Source organism: Brachionichthys hirsutus, unplaced genomic scaffold (assembly GCF_040956055.1).
Source record: "Brachionichthys hirsutus isolate HB-005 unplaced genomic scaffold, CSIRO-AGI_Bhir_v1 contig_700, whole genome shotgun sequence".
Lineage (NCBI taxonomy): Eukaryota > Metazoa > Chordata > Actinopteri > Lophiiformes > Brachionichthyidae > Brachionichthys > Brachionichthys hirsutus.
The window spans coordinates 88,245-108,894 of NW_027180374.1; the positions used below are offsets into that span (position 1 = coordinate 88,245).

At 41.5% G+C, this 20,650-nt stretch overlaps 1 protein-coding gene across 1 annotated transcript in view; it reads right to left on the reverse strand.

Annotated features, from left to right (window-relative positions):
- Positions 1-17,461, reverse strand: part of LOC137914203 (serine-rich coiled-coil domain-containing protein 1-like) — an 85,305-nt gene extending 67,844 nt beyond the window's left edge. Inside the window, exons 1-5 of the mRNA XM_068757807.1 lie at positions 16,469-17,461; positions 15,358-15,769; positions 14,561-14,745; positions 8,606-8,696; positions 5,449-5,554 (exon numbers count right to left, since the gene is read on the reverse strand). Of these exons, the coding sequence (XP_068613908.1) occupies positions 5,449-5,554; positions 8,606-8,696; positions 14,561-14,745; positions 15,358-15,769; positions 16,469-17,461 (1,787 nt within the window). The remainder of the gene's footprint in view (positions 1-5,448; positions 5,555-8,605; positions 8,697-14,560; positions 14,746-15,357; positions 15,770-16,468) is intronic.
- Between the last annotated feature and the right edge of the window lie 3,189 nt (positions 17,462-20,650).

Genomic DNA, 20,650 nt, shown 5'->3' on the forward strand with positions numbered 1-20,650 from the left:
GGTTGCCTTTTCCCCTCAGAGAGACAAACGGTGTCGATTGTTTTGGATGACTCATTTTTCCTATTTGTTGTTTGTTTTGTTATTAGGAATGTGCTAAAATAATGACACCGGTCAGCAACTGTTTCCACACCCAGCATTCCCTTATTTTATTATGGATCATTTAGTCCTGATGTTTTTTGGATTTGGTGAACCTAACATAAATCCCTGCTTATAATCACCAACACAAGTTCTGATTTGGATTTTTAAAAAATGGAAATGTGCCCAGGGGCCATGAATAAGCCTTTTTAATGCGGTGTCTTTAAGGTAATATGCTTATTATCAATCCATTTCCAACAAAATAATGGGAAAAAAATCTTTTTATGTTATTTATGTATGATAATGAAATAAAAGCATATTTCCTCGAGAGTTCAACTATTTATTTAAAGTTGCTGTATTTACTCCTGAAGCAACAATACCAAACTATAAAGTACACATGGTCTACAAGTGGAATACTTTAAGGGATAGGTTTCCCCATGTTTTTCTCTATGGATAGTGAAAGAGAAGACAGTGTGTTCCATTTTTTTCATTTCATTCTTTTCTGAATGTTTCCCACAACTGGTCAGTGACCCCAAATTTCCCGCCGACCTTGATGTGTGGCTGTATAAGTTATCTGGGGTTCAAATCTGGTGTCTGGTCATGCCAAAACGTCATTAATTTATTGTAAAAATTATCACTCATCTTTATTTCCCTTGTGCAACAACTTTGCTCTTGGAAGCAAACCCTCCGATCTAGGCAACACAATATTGCTGTGGTTGACCATACTGTACATAAGGTTCATGCGTATACTGATATGTAAATGCCAGATACAAGAAGCATCCCTCCCTATACTGTAATTCAATTGCTGTGTGGAGTTTCGTTATGAGCTGAATTTTTCGCCTGATCTATGAAGGCAGCACACCGATCAAAACGTGGCTCATCACTCCACAGTCGTCCTGACATTTACATATCAGTATACGCATGAACTTACAGTATGGCCAACCACAGCAATATTTTGTTGCTCAGGTCAGAGGGTTTTAAGGATGACACATCTTGTGTTTGCCTCTGTTCAGTAAAATAAAGCACACGTGCACTTGGTCTTTCTCACACTTCCCTGTCTGCAGTGATCTGTGCTCAGTTAACACCACTAGGGAAAATTGCTCACCATCCTTCTATGTGTTTGAGCACTAAGCAGCAAGGGCAGCAGCATGATTTCAGAAGTGAGGGAACAGACTGTTCACAAATAAGACAATTGTCTGTCTCCCTGGGTAAGGGGAACTGTTCAAGACTCCTGATCATAAGCAGCCCTTCATTTTCAAACACACTTAATCACAACATCTTGAACCTTGAAAAATTATTTTCTGGCTGCACCCTGACCACCCCTGCTATTTGTTCACATTCGCAAAATCGGCATATATTTAATTTGATATGATCAAAAATATGGAATTATGACAAATAAAAGGAATAATTCAAAAGTCATGTTTAGTTTTAGAAAAATCCAAGAGAAATGGTGATAATTTACATCTCACCATGCCAATGCAGGAATATGTAACTGTTTTAGCCACAGCTTTAAAGTGATCCCCGACTGTTCGGACAGATTTTATAGCTTATAAGAAATAATTACCGGTATATATTTTTGTACACGTATTTACGTAGTAGAGGTAAATTCTTGTGTTTTTAGACCCATTTGTCAAAACAGTCAGGGATCACTTTAAGGGAACAAAGACTAACAAATGTCTACAGCACATTCACAGACAAGGACACAAGTGTTTGTATGTCTTCTCTTCAGACTACCTGTGTTCGGCATAGTAATCATCAGCCATAAAAAAAGAGAAAGGGGGGGCAATCAACAAGCAGAGTGCTGTTGCCATAGCGACAGACAATCTATATCCGAACTCTAAAAATATAAGTTCCTTTGTGTCTTTTCCTATAGGAGAGGTGAGAGAGAAGTGGATATCTTTTTAACACAGATCCAACAATGTACTTCATACAAATATTCAGTATTCACAGGCCTGAAACGGGACACGCCTTTCTACAAACCACTGGACATCAAGGCAGACTCATTATTGTATGAGTTCAATAGACATAGAGACACTGCATAGTCCTTACCCTTAAATGCATAAAAGTCTATATTTATTCATATTATACAATGATGGGAACCCCTTCGCTATTAGCTCTTAGACATGAGGATTTTAACCGTGTATCTTATACACAGCAAATGGAATATATTTTTTTACTCATGTCACACAATCCATGCCATTAAAAGATATGACCTTCATTATTAATTTATTTATTTTTATACAGCCAACAGACAGATTGAAAGAATAATCAACATTTTAATCCCAAATGGCAAACTGCTTGTTACAGCCCTGCAAGCCGTTCCATGTGCCCACAGCTGTGCCACCGCTCCACCACGGGCCCCACACTCTTCCTGTCCAATGTGTTCAGACATGGTATTGTACACCCCGTCTCTGTTGTTTGATTCTGTTCGCCAGCTTTTGTACACCCTGTTCAAGGCAATGGAGGGAACATTTGATGCCATAATTCTGTGAATGTAGGCCAAAAGCTTTCTAGTCTTCCTCCCATCTCCACACTTTTTGCACACTATGAAAAAAATATACAAGTTAACATTCAGCACTTGTGTTTGCTGCTGTGGCTTCACCATTAATGTTATTAATGTTTACAAAGACAGAAAACTCAATGCCTACCATCAAAATCATCCAACTGTGATACATCGCACAGGGTGTGTGTGTGTGTGTGTGTAGCAGATGTTCTGTGCAGCCTGTCAGACCGCCAGCAGTATCCTGCAGCTGATACTCTCTCTGGACATGCTGACTGACTGACAACTCGTGTGTGTGTGTGTGTGTGTGTGTGTGTGTGTGTGCGCGCGCGCGCGCAGAAGGGAGCTTGCTTTGCCTCCAGCAATTCAGTGTCCCCTTGAGGGGATGTGGAACCTGAGACAAAGAGCGACGAGAGAGAATGGGTGAGAAGAGCAAACCCAGCGAGAACAAATTTGTTTATTTCTTTTCTGTCCTCTCGCTCCAATTTCAGCTTCCTGGTTCACAGATTTGATCATTTTTTGAAAATTAAAGTCTGCATTCAAGAAGATATCAGATTTCAATCTGCCATCGTTTAGAAATAAACCCAACCAGCAGTTTCATGTTCGTTATGCTAAGAACGTGACGCCATTCCTTTATCCACCAAGGAAATGAAATCTAAATATGCTGAACACTGGTATGGATTCCCAATGCCACGCAACGCTTACACATATTTTGCAATAACAATTGAGAGGAGTCTGTAAAAAAAATATTTGTACTGAATTGGTCAGAGTTATTTTCTTTAGCTCAGCGTAGCCATACCTTCTCTAAAATATTTTTTGTCACTGTATATTCCGCTACGCTGCATTGCACCTGCAAATTTCATCCACTATGGTGAAGAAGTTGAGTGAGCACACACTTCCCTCTAGCCCTACTATATCATACCTTTGTCTCACTGGCAGCAGTGCGTACACTCTTCAATTGTGTGATGTGTCGACAGTTTTAAGAGTGAATTCATCTTGGAATGAAAGGTTCGAGACTTTTGCAGACTGGTGGGTTGTTGTAAAGGCAGCATATCAAAGACAAAAGAAAATCAGGTCATCCATCAGGTACATCACGACTTGAATGTAAGTGTACTGCATACTTTTGCAGCCGTCTTTACATTGTATTTCCAAGGATAGGAATTTTCATCAGTACTCTGATCCACACAAAAATAATCTATCATCTCTTCCCTTGAAATTTGGCGGCATATAGTCAGCAGTGTAATGCAGCCCCATGGGTAGTTAGCAGGAGCTAACGTAGCATTGACAGTTTCTCCCAAGGCTGGATAAATGCAGAGGGCCCGTCAGTAATCTCTTGACAGAGCAGAAGGGGACAGTGGCCGACTTTCAGACCTTTGCGGAGGAAGATAAGATCGGTGGATAAGATCGGTTTCCTTGGTAGGAATCCGTCGATCGCAGATCCCGCAAAATTGAGGAAATTGGTGCCGATCGATCGGCAGGTCGATCGATTGGTGCATCCCTAGTAATACATGCTAAAAATCAGGAACAGAAAATAAAGAATTCTCATTAGTCATCTTGAAAGCGGAAGAACAAACTAAGATTGCCGTATTTGAAGCTACACAGCCTTTATTCCTTTGTCCATCCATTCATTCATCTATCTATCCATCCATTACTGGCCAGGCAAATTGTGTGTGTGTGTGTGTGTGTGTGAGACAAAGAAAGAGACGGGTCCTCCCAGTGCTTTCACAGACAAGCAGAGAACTCAGTTTAATTGAAACCACCAATTAAATGTCTGACACAAACCTTGCGGCTGAAAAGGTTGACTCCCAGCTTGCATGACTCACTGGCACAGTCTAGACATGGAAATTGTCTATTCAGAAAAATTGTAAATAGTGATATAAAAACCCTCATCAGGGTGTAGCGTACTGTCGGTGTAATAAAAATCCTTGAACCTCTGCTGGAAAACCAACCACACAGTTTGACCTGCAATGTCTTTGTTGGAAAAATATCATAACCCGTACATTCAGGGGAAGACATGAATAAATGAAGAAAAAAAGAAATAACCATAGGTTTGAACAGAAATGAAATAAACTCAACCATGGAGAAACGAGAGGTAAACCCCAAGTGCAGAGCTGTTATGCAACTTTGTCCAGATCAATGGTTGTGCTTTCATTTCTCTGTGAGCGTCCAGCAAGAATAATCAGGATTCTTGAGATAAAAGAAACATGCAACCGAAACCAGTCAGCTTTAAAGCCGAACTTACCAATACTGCTCGCACAAACAAACAGAAACTCTAAGTAATCTCCTTCAGCCGACGGCTACTGGGAGACGAAAGAGAACAGAAATGCAGTTCTCATATTCATTTGAGGAGTAATTATTTATTTATATATGCTCTGTGTCACTGTGCTGGAGCCTATAGTCTCATCTCGAAGGGACATAAAACATGTTACACATTAGATGGAACAGTCAAGCTCAGCAATTCCAAGAATAGACAGTAACCATCTCCCTTGCTCTGTATGTCTCTCGTGGCAACGGAGTGTGTAGCACACACAAAAAAAGATTATAGTTGTAATGCAATTAGGCTATACTTTACAGAGGATAAACGGTCCTGTGGTCAAGTGGATAAGGGAGTAAGTGCAAGTGCATCAAAACACATCCTTGAGCAATTTATACACTCCAATTAGATGCTGTGGGATTCTGTTTAAGACCAATAGTAAACCTTGGCCCATCTTTCTACAAACCTTTCTGTATCACTGTGGTCCTATTACGTCCAACAAGCCAACAAAGCCCAACACACACACACTTCATGTGTGTGTGTTGTCATTTTCCTTCTTGCGCCACATTTATGTTCCTCTTTGTGTACAACAAGAGGTCACATGCAGTATATTATCTACCTTTGATTGGTTTCTTTGCCCAGGACAGCGTCTCCTGATGGATCCATCGGGGAGGGCAGTAGGTTGAGACAGGAGACCAGGGATTGGCTGGAGTCTTCTCTGTACACTGTGCACACACCCAACACAGACATACAATCTTTACATCAATTACCGGTACATTTCTAATCTCATTTGCCATCTAAATATACATCTAACCTGACCAGTATCTCTACTTACACTCTCCTTCCAAATTAAATTAAAGCCATAAATGTCTAAGGAAAGTTATTAAAATTCACAAGTGATAGGTTTAAGTAATAAAAGTTTATAATTTTAAATGGTACATTTAATGGATTGCTGAATTACACTCGATGATGAAGCTGAGATTTGTCACTTCTTCATCTGTGTGTTAGTTAAAGCAGTGCTTCTCTTATTGTCCCAGTCTGATTTCACAGGGCATGAGTCACAGTTGGAATAGGAACACAGCAAACCGCTTTCTTTTTAATAAATGCTTCAAGAACCCATCTGAGAGAGCTAAAAGAAAATAGTGTGCGTGCAGGTGTTTTGTATGGATGTGTGTCTTCAAATGTGTATAAAGGTGGTCCTCACTTAACGACGGAGTTAAGTTCGGAAGACCCCATCGTTAAACGATTTCTTCGTTGAACAAAACCCCCGTCAACCGACTTTTTGTGTGGTCCAAAAATGCTTACGGACAAAAGGTCCCTGCGATGGTGCTGGCGACACTTTTGGGGTGCACCCCGCCTCTCGACCATAATAAAGCTGGGATAGGCTCCGGCAACACCCATAACCCGCAAGGCTAACAAATAATAAATACTGTACATATGTACGTACTCACTCACAACCCCACAGCCAATGCATTCCGCTCATTGTAACAGCGATTCCTTGTTGCCAAGCACACACTTTTACATTTCTGAAAGCCCGTCGTAACTCCAAGTAGTCGTTAAACGAGTACATCAAGGACTAGCTCTACTGTATATCTTCCTGTGTACCGGTAGGTATGTACGTATTCATGTAACCGTTACATTCATTCATTCATCTTCCGAACCGCCTTGTCGAGAGGCGGGGTACACCCCGGACAAGCTGCCAGTTCAGAATTATGAAAAATCTCAAGACACCCTAAAATGTGATTAAAGGTGATGGCCATGACACACACACACACACACACACACACACACACGCATATAAACAATAAGCGTTTGAGAGTGAATGGGTAACTGACTTACCATCAGTGGGAAACCTAAAACTGTGAAGATGCAACAAACAGCCCTATTCCTGCAGGGATTGATGAGAGCCAGACACATAGCTCACGTCTACACTGCTCAGTCACTCTCTGTACTTGCCTTTGATGTAAATTATACATAATAAGTCACTGACAATGGTCGCAGAATTACAATGGCCCTACTTGAAACTACTTCTCCAAAACCTGTCAAAAGACATGTTTTATTTTTGATATGCGATCATCTCGGATCGCTGAAAATTGCACTCGCAGTGGCAAGTCTTTGGAGTTTTTTTTTTGCATTCAGTTCATCGAGATGACTAAAAAGTACATGAACTTTGCACACCACTAAGCATTTGTAATCAGCTCTACATCTACAGAAATTTGTTTTACTTGGAATGTTCAGAGTTTTTCTTTTAACTAATACAGTCCGGCCAAATAGTTCTGGGCAGTGTCCGTGGAGTTGAATTCTATGATGTGAGCAACATCAGAATATTTTTGGATCATATCTGTCTTCCTGAACGGGTGGATGTAGGTAGGTGTGCTTGCATTTGAATTCCTTTCCTTTAATTAGAGTTTGTGGAAGAAATCTTACATCACCAGCAACAAGTCTTAGACGCTTGACTTTGAGAACAATTCATCAAACATTTCATTTCATGCTACAGTCTGCAAACCATTAGGTCTAATGACTAAGAATGCACATTTGTGTTGGTGTGTGTATTAATAATGGTCCTTCCTTCAGCTCTGCATCTGCCTTAGCTGTGTGTGTGTGTGAGTAGGTAGGGGCTTCCTCTCATGACCCTCCCTTTCAAACCACTCCAACTTGCACAACCACAGAAAATTCAGTTTATTAGGGCTGAAGATCCTGTTGTACTTACTCCACAGTGCTTCTGAACATTTTACTTTATTTGACTGCAGCTGTAATGGCCTATGAGTCCATCTGGGACTTAAATGTTGCCTGAAGACAGATGAATCTACCCACGGATTTATAGGATACGACTCTGAGAAATGTTAGATAATCGTCGAAGTAAAACACCAGATGAGAGTCAAGTTGAGGGTAAATGCATCCTGTCACTATAGTAACAGTCAAATTCGATGTGCATATATTTGAGTTACCGTACTTGAGGTTGTGCTTACACTCACGCACACTCAGCCACCAACTGCCAAAGATGAATAGTTTTTCCGGTTTGATGGGTTGCAGTGACGCAAAACAGCTGCAATTTTAAATCATTTAAAACACTTTTACGTAATTACAATAATGACCCCATGAGGAATGACTAAATACGAAGAGTGCTTGCAAATGAGATCAATCATGTCACATTACTACGTCTGCTGATAGGAAAATGGCAAATTAAATTAAAGATGTGAATTTATTAGGTTTTTCTGAATACAAACTAAGTTGTCACATATGATCTATGCATGGAGGTTAAGGTTAATATATTTTCCAATTCATGTTGCACTACGGCAGAACAAGCAAAACAAATTCAACCAGATTTCAACCATGTCAGGAGGAGCGTAACTGAAATGCCAAAAAACACAAGACATAAATCGCTGTAAATGAGGCAGCCACATCAAAGTCCTGGAACATGTTAAAAGAAGCAGGCAGAGAACTGGTTTCACGTTTTAACGCGATAGACATGGATTAATGGAAGGAAAGAGGAAAGGAACAGAGACAATGAAAAGAAACTGAGCATGAGTGAGAGGCCGACAGAAGAGAAGTGGGTGAAGAGAGGCGGTGCGAAAAAGAAGGAAGAAAATAAACGTGTCAACAAGAGAATATGACCAGACATGTACACTTGATTAGAGAGAAGAATAGATAAAAAGAGCAGACTTTGATATGACAAATAATCTTTAGTCGGATAAAGCTTTTCAAAAGTTTTTCCCACATGAACCCAAAACAACAATTCGTCATAAAGACTTCAAGTTTCACGAAGTTAAAGTTACCATGTCGATGTCGCTGATCATCAGAGAGGTCTAGGTCAAGCATGAGATCATCTTCATCCAGCTCTGAAGAACCCAGGTAGTTTAAAACATCCTAAAGAGAAACAGCAAAATTTAAACCAGGAATCATTTAGTCAACGTCTCCTTGCTCTTGGTGTTATGATGTCATGTACATATACATATGCATGATAGTTAATTTGGATCATCTTAATTTCACAAGTAATGCTGCCACCTGATGGTCATACATGACGTTGCATTGTATAATATTAATATTGTAACTGGGAATAAATAATGAAAACTAAAATTGTAAAAAGAAAATAGGACAAAATAAGACGCCACACACACACACACACACACACAGAGAAGAGGTGAAGAACAGAAAGACTTAATGGGCTCTTAGACCACAAGTTTTATTTTGACTACTCTTGACCCAAAAATAGATTATAGTAGGAAATATTTCTGTGAGTTTGATTTGAACTCGCAGCCATAATAAATGTGCCTGGGTGTGAAAAAAAATTATTACCTGAGAAAACCTGTCTGACAAGCTTTAGACAGGCTGAGAAATCACCACAGCGCCTCAGATTAGAGGCTCCATGAATGCTTCACAGAGTCCGAGTGGAAGTCACATCTCAACATCGCCTGCTCAGTGGAGACTGCCTGAGTCAGGTCTTCACGGCTGAATAACAGAACCACTAGAGAGGGATTCCAATAAGAAGAAAAGTAGAAATCTGTCCTTCAGTCTGATGATCTCACATTTTATTTTCCAACTGGTGTGTTTTTGCGAGACACGGATAAGGGGAAAGGATGGCATCTGCATGCGTGCTTCTCACTATGGGAGATGGAGGGGGAGGTGTGATGGTGTGGGAGTGCTTTGCCGGTCAGACTGCTGGTAATATATTGAACATTAAAGGCCCATTTAACCAGCATTCTGCAGTGGCACGCCAGTCCATCTGGTCTGCGCTTCGTGGGACCATCATTCATTTTCCAGTGGGACAGTGACCCAAATCACCTCCAGGCTATGTAAGGGCTATTAAACCATTCAAAGCCAAGCCAAGTTGTCGGGAAACGGGGTTTCATTCAACGACAGAATCATTCAACGACTCAATTCAAATAAAAATCCATCCATCTCGCCGTACACTTTCTGCAACCTCTAATTCTACTCAGAGCAAACAAACTACCCCCCAATAACGTGACACACGTGAGCTGCAAACTCCTTTAGTGACAGCTGTGTTTGTTCCATTTAAAGTTAAGATTATGACACCCGTGATCTATTATTTGAAGATTCATTGAAAGTAGCAAAAACTGACGCCTGCCGGGCCAAGAAAAGATTCAAAGAAGCTACAGGCTCTAAAACTTGGATGCATTTTGGCAGTACAGTTATGGATTTGAGTGATGGCGAGAAAATAGTTCTAAAGGCACATTATGATGTCTTAATGTAGTTGACCTTTTGGAAATCAGCCATTATCCAGTCATTTTATCTCTTTGGACATTTATGTTTGATTTGGCCAAATGTATCCTGAGGGCTAAAAGACTCGTTTCCAAGGTCACAGTGGCCTCGACTTTTGACCAAGTGGCAATATCCTCAAGTCATTCTTGAGATGTCAGTTTCACAAGGATGGAACAGACGTGCAGACAACCCGAAAACATAACCAGGCCTCGGGCCACAACTGTCGCATGAATGCAGGAGCTGAAATTCCAGCGACTAATTTCATTCAGCTTTCATCACTGTTGATGGAATGAAAAATAAAAAAAACTCACAACCACACCATGCAGCCATCCTTTCACATCTGAATCTAAGGGTCTCGATGCTCAGTGACATTCTTAACTATTCAACCACACCTCTCACCACGTGTGTGACTGAGTGTGTGAGTCGGTGAGTGTGCATATTGTGTGAATTATAAAGTCGATGTTCCTCAAGGCACTACCTACAGCATATGCCCCTTACGTGAATGTATATATGACTGATTTTCACCAGATACTTAGTACAGCGAATACAAGAAATAAGCTGGAAATTTGTTTTAGTGTAGTGCAACTGAACAGAAGACCTCATTCCAGGCATTAAAGCTAATAGCTATAGTATTGAAAAGGAAATGAGGAAGCACACCGTGTGATGCTGATGCGCACACAGACTTCATTTGAGGCTGAATTACCCATTTTAATGGGCCCCTCCAACCATAGAAATGTGTTCATACGAGTTTAGAACCCATCCTCTGCACCTTGGATGTCTGATCTGAATGAGTATAATCTTTGAGTTAATAGATATAATATCAGTCTCAGCCCTCATTAAAAGATGGCTCCATCTCTTTACTGCCAAGCAGAATGATACCCAAAACTGGGGCGAGAGGTTGTTTCCATCCATCGAAAGGCCACTGTTTTCTGCTCAAACTCAGTGGAAATCACGCATAGGGTCTATGAAAATACAATAAAAATGTAGCGCTTTAGGGTAGGGAAAAGAGATTTGCCTTTGCAGCAGGGTATTACGCCTTGTAGCGACGGAAAATATACAGAATAACAAGTTACTTTCATTCTGACTTCAGCCGACACTTCACAGCCAATTGTGTTTACGATGTGCCCAAGGCAGTAAAGGATTGAATGTCCAGTCAAATTGAAAATATGTTTGTTGAGTTTAAAAAAATAAAAATAAATCTGGCTTTTAATGCAACCCCGTCTCGCTGACACCACCCGATATTTTTAAACAAATAGGTACAAGAGCAAGCAGATATCCTTTTCAAAATAAGCAAACAATGTTATTTAAGATGAAGGGGAGGGAAATAGTATGTCCCAGTGGTTCATTCTGTTGATTGTGAGCAGCGGAATCCAAGGTCATAAATTTGAGGTGAAATATTTTTTTTTTTAATTCAGAATCATCGGGATTAATTTGTAGAAACAGGAATTATAACTCGATCTGGCATGTTCTTTGTCATTAGAAAAATCCATACACAAATTCTGTGTAATATTTTTAGTCTCTGTCATGAGTCATAAATCACGATGCCTATTTGCCTAATTTGGATGCATTTTACAGCTTAGATCAACAGAGAGATACAACGCAGCTCTGAATCTATTAGTTTTCCTGCTTTTCATGGCTGCAAATAGAACTTTAGGTCCTCATTTCATTTCCCCTGCATTGCAGCAATCGACAGGCGGAAGAGAAAAAAGTAGAGCAGCAAAGACACAGCGCCCCCCCCCCCTTCCGTTGATCAACGGTGATTATTGTAAATGCTCTGATTGCTAAATCTAAATTAATAACGCGCTCAGTTTCTAATAACAGTTTCTTTTGTTTCAACCATTATCACCAATTGCGGTACGTTCTGCTGGAGGCGCTGCGTTTTGTGACTTGTTCTCCTGGCCCCACCTTCTGATTTACAAATAAATGAAGTACTGCAACCATATTGTTTTAAAATCTAAACCATTATGAGAAGAGACTGAATATCAAGTGGAATATCTCCATTTAATCATTACCATCACGTCTACTTCTTCAATAGGTAGTCTTGGTAAGGACGGAATTTTTGGAATCTGTATGTTCCGTTTAAGAGCACGCATTTTTAAAGCAGACATTTCTGTTGACTACATAGAGTAGGTGTAATAAATTACATTTAAAAAGATATATATGTATTCTATGCGAGTACTCGAGTTTCCTGGCCACGGTTCTCCAAATGCTGGATCACGCTTGATTAAAAGTATTGAAGGGTACAGAAAAGAATACTGTGAATATTTATTATCAAAAAGCTATTTAAAGAATCATCTTTGAGCTCTTCAACCTCATTACCGCCGATGGGAAATCTTTATGAATAATACAAAATGTAAGATAATCAAATCCCAATCCTTGAGTTCAGCAGACTCTTCCTCCTCACTGCGAGCTAATGATCCCCAACTTGATAAGCAGTGTACCTTATTTCCAGGTACATTTACAATTGAATTAGCCTCCATCCTATTAATACAAATTAACAGATTTAGAATATGAACAAGTTCTCACAATATAATCACCCTCAACCATTAATATCAGTACTTATATTACAGCATTTATAGCTCATCTAATCACAGGGGCTGATAACTATTAACGGTCATGCATTATCCATGAGACAAAAAAATGAGAAGCCTAGACTGAAAGAAAATACCTGATTGATCTTTGACAATACTTCCATGACAACTTATAAAATTATATTATACCATACACAATCATACCATAATATATACTACACCATTCAGACGATACTTCTACTTGCAAATTTATCGCTTTTCATTTTAAACCCAGCTCTCTGTTGGTGGTTATTACAAATTCTGCCTTGGAGGTGAATCCTTATCTATTGAGTGATTAATGCAATTGTAACAGACGAGACATACCGTAGCTTTCACCTAGCGGCAATCGGACGAGGGGATATGAAACCAAGATGCACACTATGCCGTCATTGTCCAAAACGACGATGCAACCGTTGACGTGCATAAGTAACAGTCAAAATAAAGTGGATTGCATTTGCAGCTGAACTTTTCTGCCGTTTACGTCCATCAAACTACACACAAACATCTCCCGTCACGTCAGTTCAGCTCGCCTCAATGTCAGTGGACAAAAACAGCCGAAGACTGAAGACGTAACTTTGGGAATTCTCTCTTATCTCGGCCAGACTGCCTCTATATTATCACAGGTGTCACTGGGAAATTTATGAGCAACCAACACTGTGTATGCTGGTAAAATATATATAGCGTAGCATTAAAAAAAACCTTAAAATAAGACCCAACCGGAATGAGAGCCCCAAATAGCTGGAATACACACAGCGTAACATCATTTATCACTGTAAACCAAATATATGGTCTGTAATGATACAGCAACAATTAATTACACTCTACAAGTATACAGTACTGTTTAGTATGGGCTGTAGTACAGTCTGATTAGCCTGACTGCTATGTCCTTAAAGCCGACACTACAGCCAGCCAAGTTGTATAAAGTATGGATGAGCTATGTGCAAACCCCTCTCTCCATTTCCTTAAAGTAGTCACAATAATCATATATATATATATATCAAGGGTTACTGCCTAACTTAGGCTACTGAAGAATCCATCATTGGTCGGAGGAAGAAAAGAGATAACTGGGTATTTGGTACTGCATGTCAAGCAGGAAGCGCAGACTGTGTAAGCCATTTGTCAAAGTCTCAAGTCCCTCGTGAAATAAATTGGATTGCTTAAACTACCTTTCCTACCTCAGACCGTTTTCGTGCGTCGTAAGACTAACCTACAGACAATAGTCGATAAAGCCTTTCCTGGAAGATGCTATAAAATTACCTATAGATGTTTTTCAAAGTATTGAATTTTTAACTTTATTTGATGTTTTCCAGAGCATGCTGAAACACAGACAGTAAATTAAATGGCCAGAGGCCTCAGCACTGGATGGCATTGGAGAGAAAGATTCCTTACATCCTTTCCTATAGTGTTTCATCAAGGAGTTTGTAGTTTTCATCTGTTCTCTTCATCACATTTAAAAGCAGGGCTCTTCCTTTAATGATTTGTTCCTACAAAGAAACTATTATTATTTTCCTGCACATGCTGAGTTTTAAGTGTCATTACACGACTAATGGCAGATAGTGCCTTTTTTTAAGCTGGATTCAAATATGTGTGCTAATATTATATATTTGTTAACACAGCTGCTGCACTATTCCCACATATGCACTTACTGCATAAATAAAAACCTTCTGTGAATTTTTTTTTGGAGCGTCAGCTTCACACCTCATAGCACACACCATTCAGTGCAATCTTCCTCATCATTAAATCCACGTTAAGAACAACAGAAAAAAAAATAACATGAAAAAAGAAAAGAATATCAACAGCATTTGAATCATCTGCAGCAAAATGTTCTTTATGTCAGTTTTAATGATGACCCTGATGAGACAAGCTCCCAATGATTTTCAATGTAACACACACACACACACACACACGCACACACACGCGCACACACCCGTTCCAACCTACCAGACTTCCCAGTTTGGATGATGAGGAGTTGTTTCTCTGTTTAAGCAGACCACATCCCTCAGTTCCTGGGACATCCCTGGTGTTTCCCTGGATGCGAGGTCCACCAGCCCCCTCAGACGAGGACCGCAGACGTCTTTCCATTCGCATCACCTCGTGATAGGGGCTGACGCTGCTGCAAAGAGACGCTGCAGGAAAGATGTAAAGACAGGCAGAAAGTCAGAGAGAGAATGAATGAAGGTGCCGTCTTTAACATCTATTTATTTATTTATTGGATATAAATGTTTTAATCACATCATTTCGAATATAGTTTCAGAAAGTAAGATTTAGTCGCCATCCATTTACTTCTTAATATAAAGTTTCAAAAAAGTAATGTTTGCTGCTCTGGATAATAAATTATATCACATCTTTGTTTGTAGCGCTCATGTAGTTCTCATGCCACGACTTACTGGTTCATGAACAGGAAATAGGACCGCGTGATTGCCGTGTGGACGCACAAAACATTCAGGGAAATCTTAATCTGAGCCCTGCTCCTGGGTCAATAACACAATGTGATTAATCACAGTGAGAGTTACCAGAGAAAGGGAACGCGTCACACACAGCACAGCAAACTCAACTGCATTTGTTAACTTTGTCCCCACTCTTTAACACTGCATGTCAGACGGTCACAACTGTTGCCGACTTTGAGATCACATTTCCTGGTCAACAATTTAAAGGCGTGTGATATTTTATGGTTGTGCTTCTGTGGGTGTGTGCATATAAGTCTGTGACTCATGCTAGCATTGCATGACCTTTATTACCTGCATGTGGTTTCCTCAAGTGAGAGGACCTGGGTTCATGGCAGCCGCAGAAGCTTCCTCTTTCTTGCACGAAAAGCATGTTTCTTGTCCTCTTTTCCGTTTGCTCCGGGTTAGAGTGGCAACCCTCGCTGCGTACAACGCACGCCTCGCTCTCACTTGTGGTCTCCGTGTGGTAACCGGCCTTCCTCTCCTCCTCTTTACCCTTCTCCGGAGACACCTCTTCCCTCACTTCCTTTCTTTCTTCCTCTCTCTCCTTCCTCTCTTCCAGTGATTGTCCCTGCAGCGGCAGGCAGGGCACGGCCGTCTCTGGCTCCGAGAGAGAAATGGCAGTCTCATAGTCTGTGTTGTTGGCTGTGCTGGTGTCAGGGAGTAAAGGTCTTTCAGTGCTGGACTCAGCTGTAGTGAAGAAAACCTGAAGGGAGGACATCAATGAGTGTGTGTGTGTGTGTGTGTGTGTGTGCAAAAGGACGAGAAGCATTTTTAAATGTTCCATTCACAAGGAAGGAAAGGGCAGCGGTCCCATTAGGATAAAACTGGCTTCGGGGAAAGGACAACCCTCTTTTGCTCTTATTTACTGAGTGAATATTTTTGTCCTTAAGCACCAGTGTATGTTTAGACAGCAGTCATCTCGTATTTATTCTTCAATGGCTGCAGTACACAACCTTATACTGGATAAATGATTTCCTCTCAAGGGTGGAATCCACCAATAAAATAGAACTGATTCTTTGGAGAAAAAGTTGTGAGCACAAAAGTGTCAAATGTGGAGAGCAGCTTGCAGACATGCGTAGGTTTTCATTTTCATGCCCTGGCTCTTTCGATAAAAGGACTCTTCATGCCTCGTGCTCAATTTTTATGCCGAATTTCACAGATTCTACTGGTAAGAACGTTCTTCTGTTCTGTTCTCGACATACAAGGACACCTGCGATTGTTTTGTCTGTTGCACTACCATTTCCATCTTTTTGAAATTGAATTCCTGTTAAAACAAACAAAATGGTTTGCTGTTCAGGTGTTTTAATGTGCTTGTAGAAAATAAACCTTTTTTTTTTACAAGTTTTATCTTCATCTTCCATATCAACAATAAAAGAGCTTAAAAATAAATGAAACAAGTTACCTGGTCAGGAGAGGCAGTCACGTTGAGGTTTTCTGGAGCGGTTTGGGCTTCAGGTGGTGCTGGAACAATATCTAACACAGTCCCAGACTTGGGTCCCGGGTCCAACCCAGACCCGGGGCTCGGAGCCGGCAGAGCATCCACCTCGGACACGGAATCCTCTGTGACATGGACGAATTCTGAAGGGGTAATGGCTGTGGTTCGGTCCTCTGATATCATAGGAGACTGGAGTGAACTCTCGCCACCTGCACCAAGCAGCTCCCCTGGCCATGACCCTGGAGTGAGCCCTGCTGCCCCCGGAGCGGTGGTGGTGGAGGAGGTCGGAGGTTCCAGACTCACTTCTGGGGGTCTGTGGTGATCCGAGGTCCGGGAGAAACGATGGTGAGCTGAAAACGATTTGGGCAGAAGCTGTTTCTTATGTCGTGACGACCGTTTGTTGTTATTACTGCCCCCACTGTAATCATCGAGGAACCCGGAGTCGTCGCCCTCACTGGCCCCCGAGCCGCTGATGCAATTTATAAACACATTTCGATTGGCTGTGGAGGAGGAAGATGATGCTTTGTCAAAGTCCTCGGTCTGAGAGCGTGTGATTTTCCTCTTGTGGCTGCCGAAACCAAATGAATGTCGCGACCTGGGTGGCGCGCCGCCGTCACCGACGCCCGCTGACGATGATGTCGTTATTGCCTGCTGGTTATTCCCATTGGTGTCAGTGGCCTGCGTCAGTGGCGGCGTGAGGTTCAGGTTTATAGGCTGGACACGCGGCTCGCTGTTGCGCTTAGCAGTGAAACTGAGATTTGGAGTTCGGAAAAGGCTCCGGCGCTTCCCAGTGCTCCCAGAGCTGGAGTTGGTGCTGGAGGGTGAAGAACTGTGGATGCCATTTCCCACGCCGCCTGAAGACGGAGAGGACGGGAGGGACTCCTGCCTCTTACTGCTGCTCCGGCGGAAGATCGGCAGACGAGACACAAGCGTGGACCGCCGTGAGCCCGCTTCACCCATCTAGAGGCAAGGGGACAAGCACATATAACATTTAATGCATATTACATGTGTAAAATGTATCCAGACAAAATCCCAGCCAAGAAGAACAGATTTTGTTTAGAACCTGCTGCTGTTTGGCGATGAAGCATTTAATAATTCAGACACTTACATCTTCCAGGTTCATTTATTTCTCCTTCTATGACACAGGAAGAATCCAAATGAGAGTTCTGATCCCTTTACGCAACACAAGAAAAACGCTTTTATAGAGGAGTGCAGAGTCTGAGCAGAGACGTTTCACAGCCTGAGGACAGAAGCTGCCCTGAAGTCAAGTGATACAACAGCAAATGCTTAAATTCTTTATCACTTGCCACACGACATCAGGGTGAATGTCTTCTTTCTTTTAGCACCCTTTGGGCGCTACACTTGCACCTAAGGTTGGGAATCATCTGGAACATAAATGATTTGAATTCTGCGTTTCTGTTCCGGGTCTCAACAGCTCTCGATTCCGCTTATCTGAGGGGCTGGATCAAAGTCAGCCACATGTTCAACTTAAAATAGAAAATGTACTGAAAATAGTGTTGTTAACCGTAAAGGTATACAGTATTCTGATTAGATCATATATTGCACACAAAAATCCAAACTCAGTAAAAAAAAAATATCACAGCCCTTAACATCCAAGCATGTAGTTCATACCTGGCTCATATTCCTAAGAGATATGATCGATCCATAAAAACTAAATAATAGAAAATCTCTTGCAATTACTCCAGTTGTAATTTAGGTTTCTCAATGCTGCTCAGCATTCACACACAAAACGGAGACTTAAAGCCAAGATCTAGTCTTGAACAAATACGAGTCTCCAGTTAAAGTTAGGACAATCCTTTTATTTTCCGGCCAGTGGCTCAGCTACATCGGGAATATTAACTCTCTACCCTCGACAACACTGAGTGTAAAAGTTGATCTTCACAAGATCTTCACTTACATTTTCTTCTACAGTTTTACAATTAGCAAAACTTGAATGTAACTATTGAGCCCCTGCTTATGAGAACAAACAAGTTCCACACATTAAGATGCAGATTTAAATAATGCATGGGATACTCACATTGGTCAGTGTTTCCGCACTCAATTAGCCAAACAGAGTCCGAAACAACGTTGCAGGATCTGCCTGTTAGAGCCGCTGAAGCCCTGTTTTCGATCTCTGTGTAATAAGCTTACTTTAACACCCTTTACTGAATTGGCTTAGAAGCATGCCGCCTCCTTGAAAGTAAATGTGAACACGTGCTAAAAGAGTAATGCCGTTTGCTCATTTTTAGCTCATGCTATATTAGTACACACAAATAAACAGATTACGTCATATCGTGATCCCTCTTTGGTCACTTCATGCTGTCCATGCAAGAAAAGTAAAAGCATACAGCAGGTTAGACTTCCTAATTCAAATACTTCAGTACTTGGGTTTTGTTTCGCCTCTTATCACCACCATACGGCCGTTTGACCAGGTCATGGCATTCTGACCTCGCTCAAACAAAGTAAAACAGCCAGCTAATTAGACAGATTAAAACAGATAGAAAGCGCCCGTTTACCTTATAAAAAGGTTCGTAAGAAAATTCTGAGCCCATGCCTTCTCCATGCCAGGCTCTGTGAGCAGTAAAAAAAAAAACTCTGACAAACTCTTAACACGATCACCAATCGAATAACAAAGTCACTGACAGGTGAGGTGATGAATATTTATCATGAATTAACAATGCAATGTCAGTTAATGCTGAGGGCCTGGCTTCATGTGGATGTTTGCATGTACCGTGCACCTAAAACGTTTACCACACCACTTACTTTCATTGCATCACTGCGTGAAATGATAATAAAGTGCTATCCTAAGAATATATCACAAGTCTAAAAGATACATATCAGCCTGATGTGAATAACTCATCAAACGGCCTGTTGATATTTTGGTATTTGACAACAGTAACCAGATGTTGAAAGCAATAATCTTCTTCATGCAAGTGGATTTCACATATTAGGTAACATGGTTGACTGGAGAACAACGTCCTCTACCGAGATTAGGCATGGGCAATATGACCTCCACCATTTTAAACTCTGATTGGTGAATGATTAATATTTTATATAGTATTTGAGTCCACTGCCTGACAAGCTCTGTGCTGTAACTATACTGAAGTACTACGCTCCTCTGGTCGGGACCTATTTGTTTGCTCCGTTTTTGCATCCATGTCCTGCATGCTGCTTTGTTTCTTCATTTTGAGCAAATGCAAACAGGACAAGGCGAAGACGTGAGGTTGAGCAGAACATAGCGTTAGCATACCCGGAAGTTCATGAGGGAAGAGTGCTATTAAATGAATCCACATAACAAAGATAAAGTCATTTGGAGGCTCCAAATGTAGACCTCGGCGAATTTGGACAAATTTGGCGGGCCGGATTAAAGAGCCCCCGGGCCGTAGTTTGCCCATGCCTGATCTAACCTATACTCATATAAAAAGGCACGAGAAAAAGACAGGCGAAAGAATCCCACCGCCGGGGCAACACGACCAGGACTCTGGCATTCTGGAGGCAGTTCTGAAGGGCCGCTGATGACCCGGTGAAGGTAAAGGTAGGGTGACAGTGGGCGGCGGCGCGGTGGTTGAGAGGGTCGTCCTATGATTGAGAGGTTGGCGGTTCGATCCCCGGCTCAGGCGCATGTGCGCACGCGGCGACCAGCGGCAGACTACAGCTAGAAAGTGTAACTGCTGTAAACCAATTCTACCTTCGGGTACAGATAAAGTCACCTTACCTCTGACCTGAACCTAATTACCTGCTGGTTTGATTCGAGCAAGCACAAACATCGTCCCACAGGCTGAGGTGGCTGCCCGCCCCACGGGCTGTGGCAATCCATTAGGTGCAGGATTACTGCTGTTACATGCTGATGGGGCACACTAATTACCGATTGTGTAAAACGCCATACAATCCAATAATACAGAATAGTAATGGTTGCACATATGCAATAATAATTAATCTACCCTTTGTATTTACCGCGGTAAAATGACAGCTATGACTTGGCTTTCACCCTGGTGGTAGCAGCAGCTGTTCACCGGGCCTGCTCCGTCCATTGATCAGCTGTCGCTCGTTACCAGCTGCGCTGCAACCAGCATGTCAACAACGCGCCGACGAACGGAGCCCAGCTAGAGCTAGCTGCGTCAAAGCAGACACGCAGCGCCTACAAACACA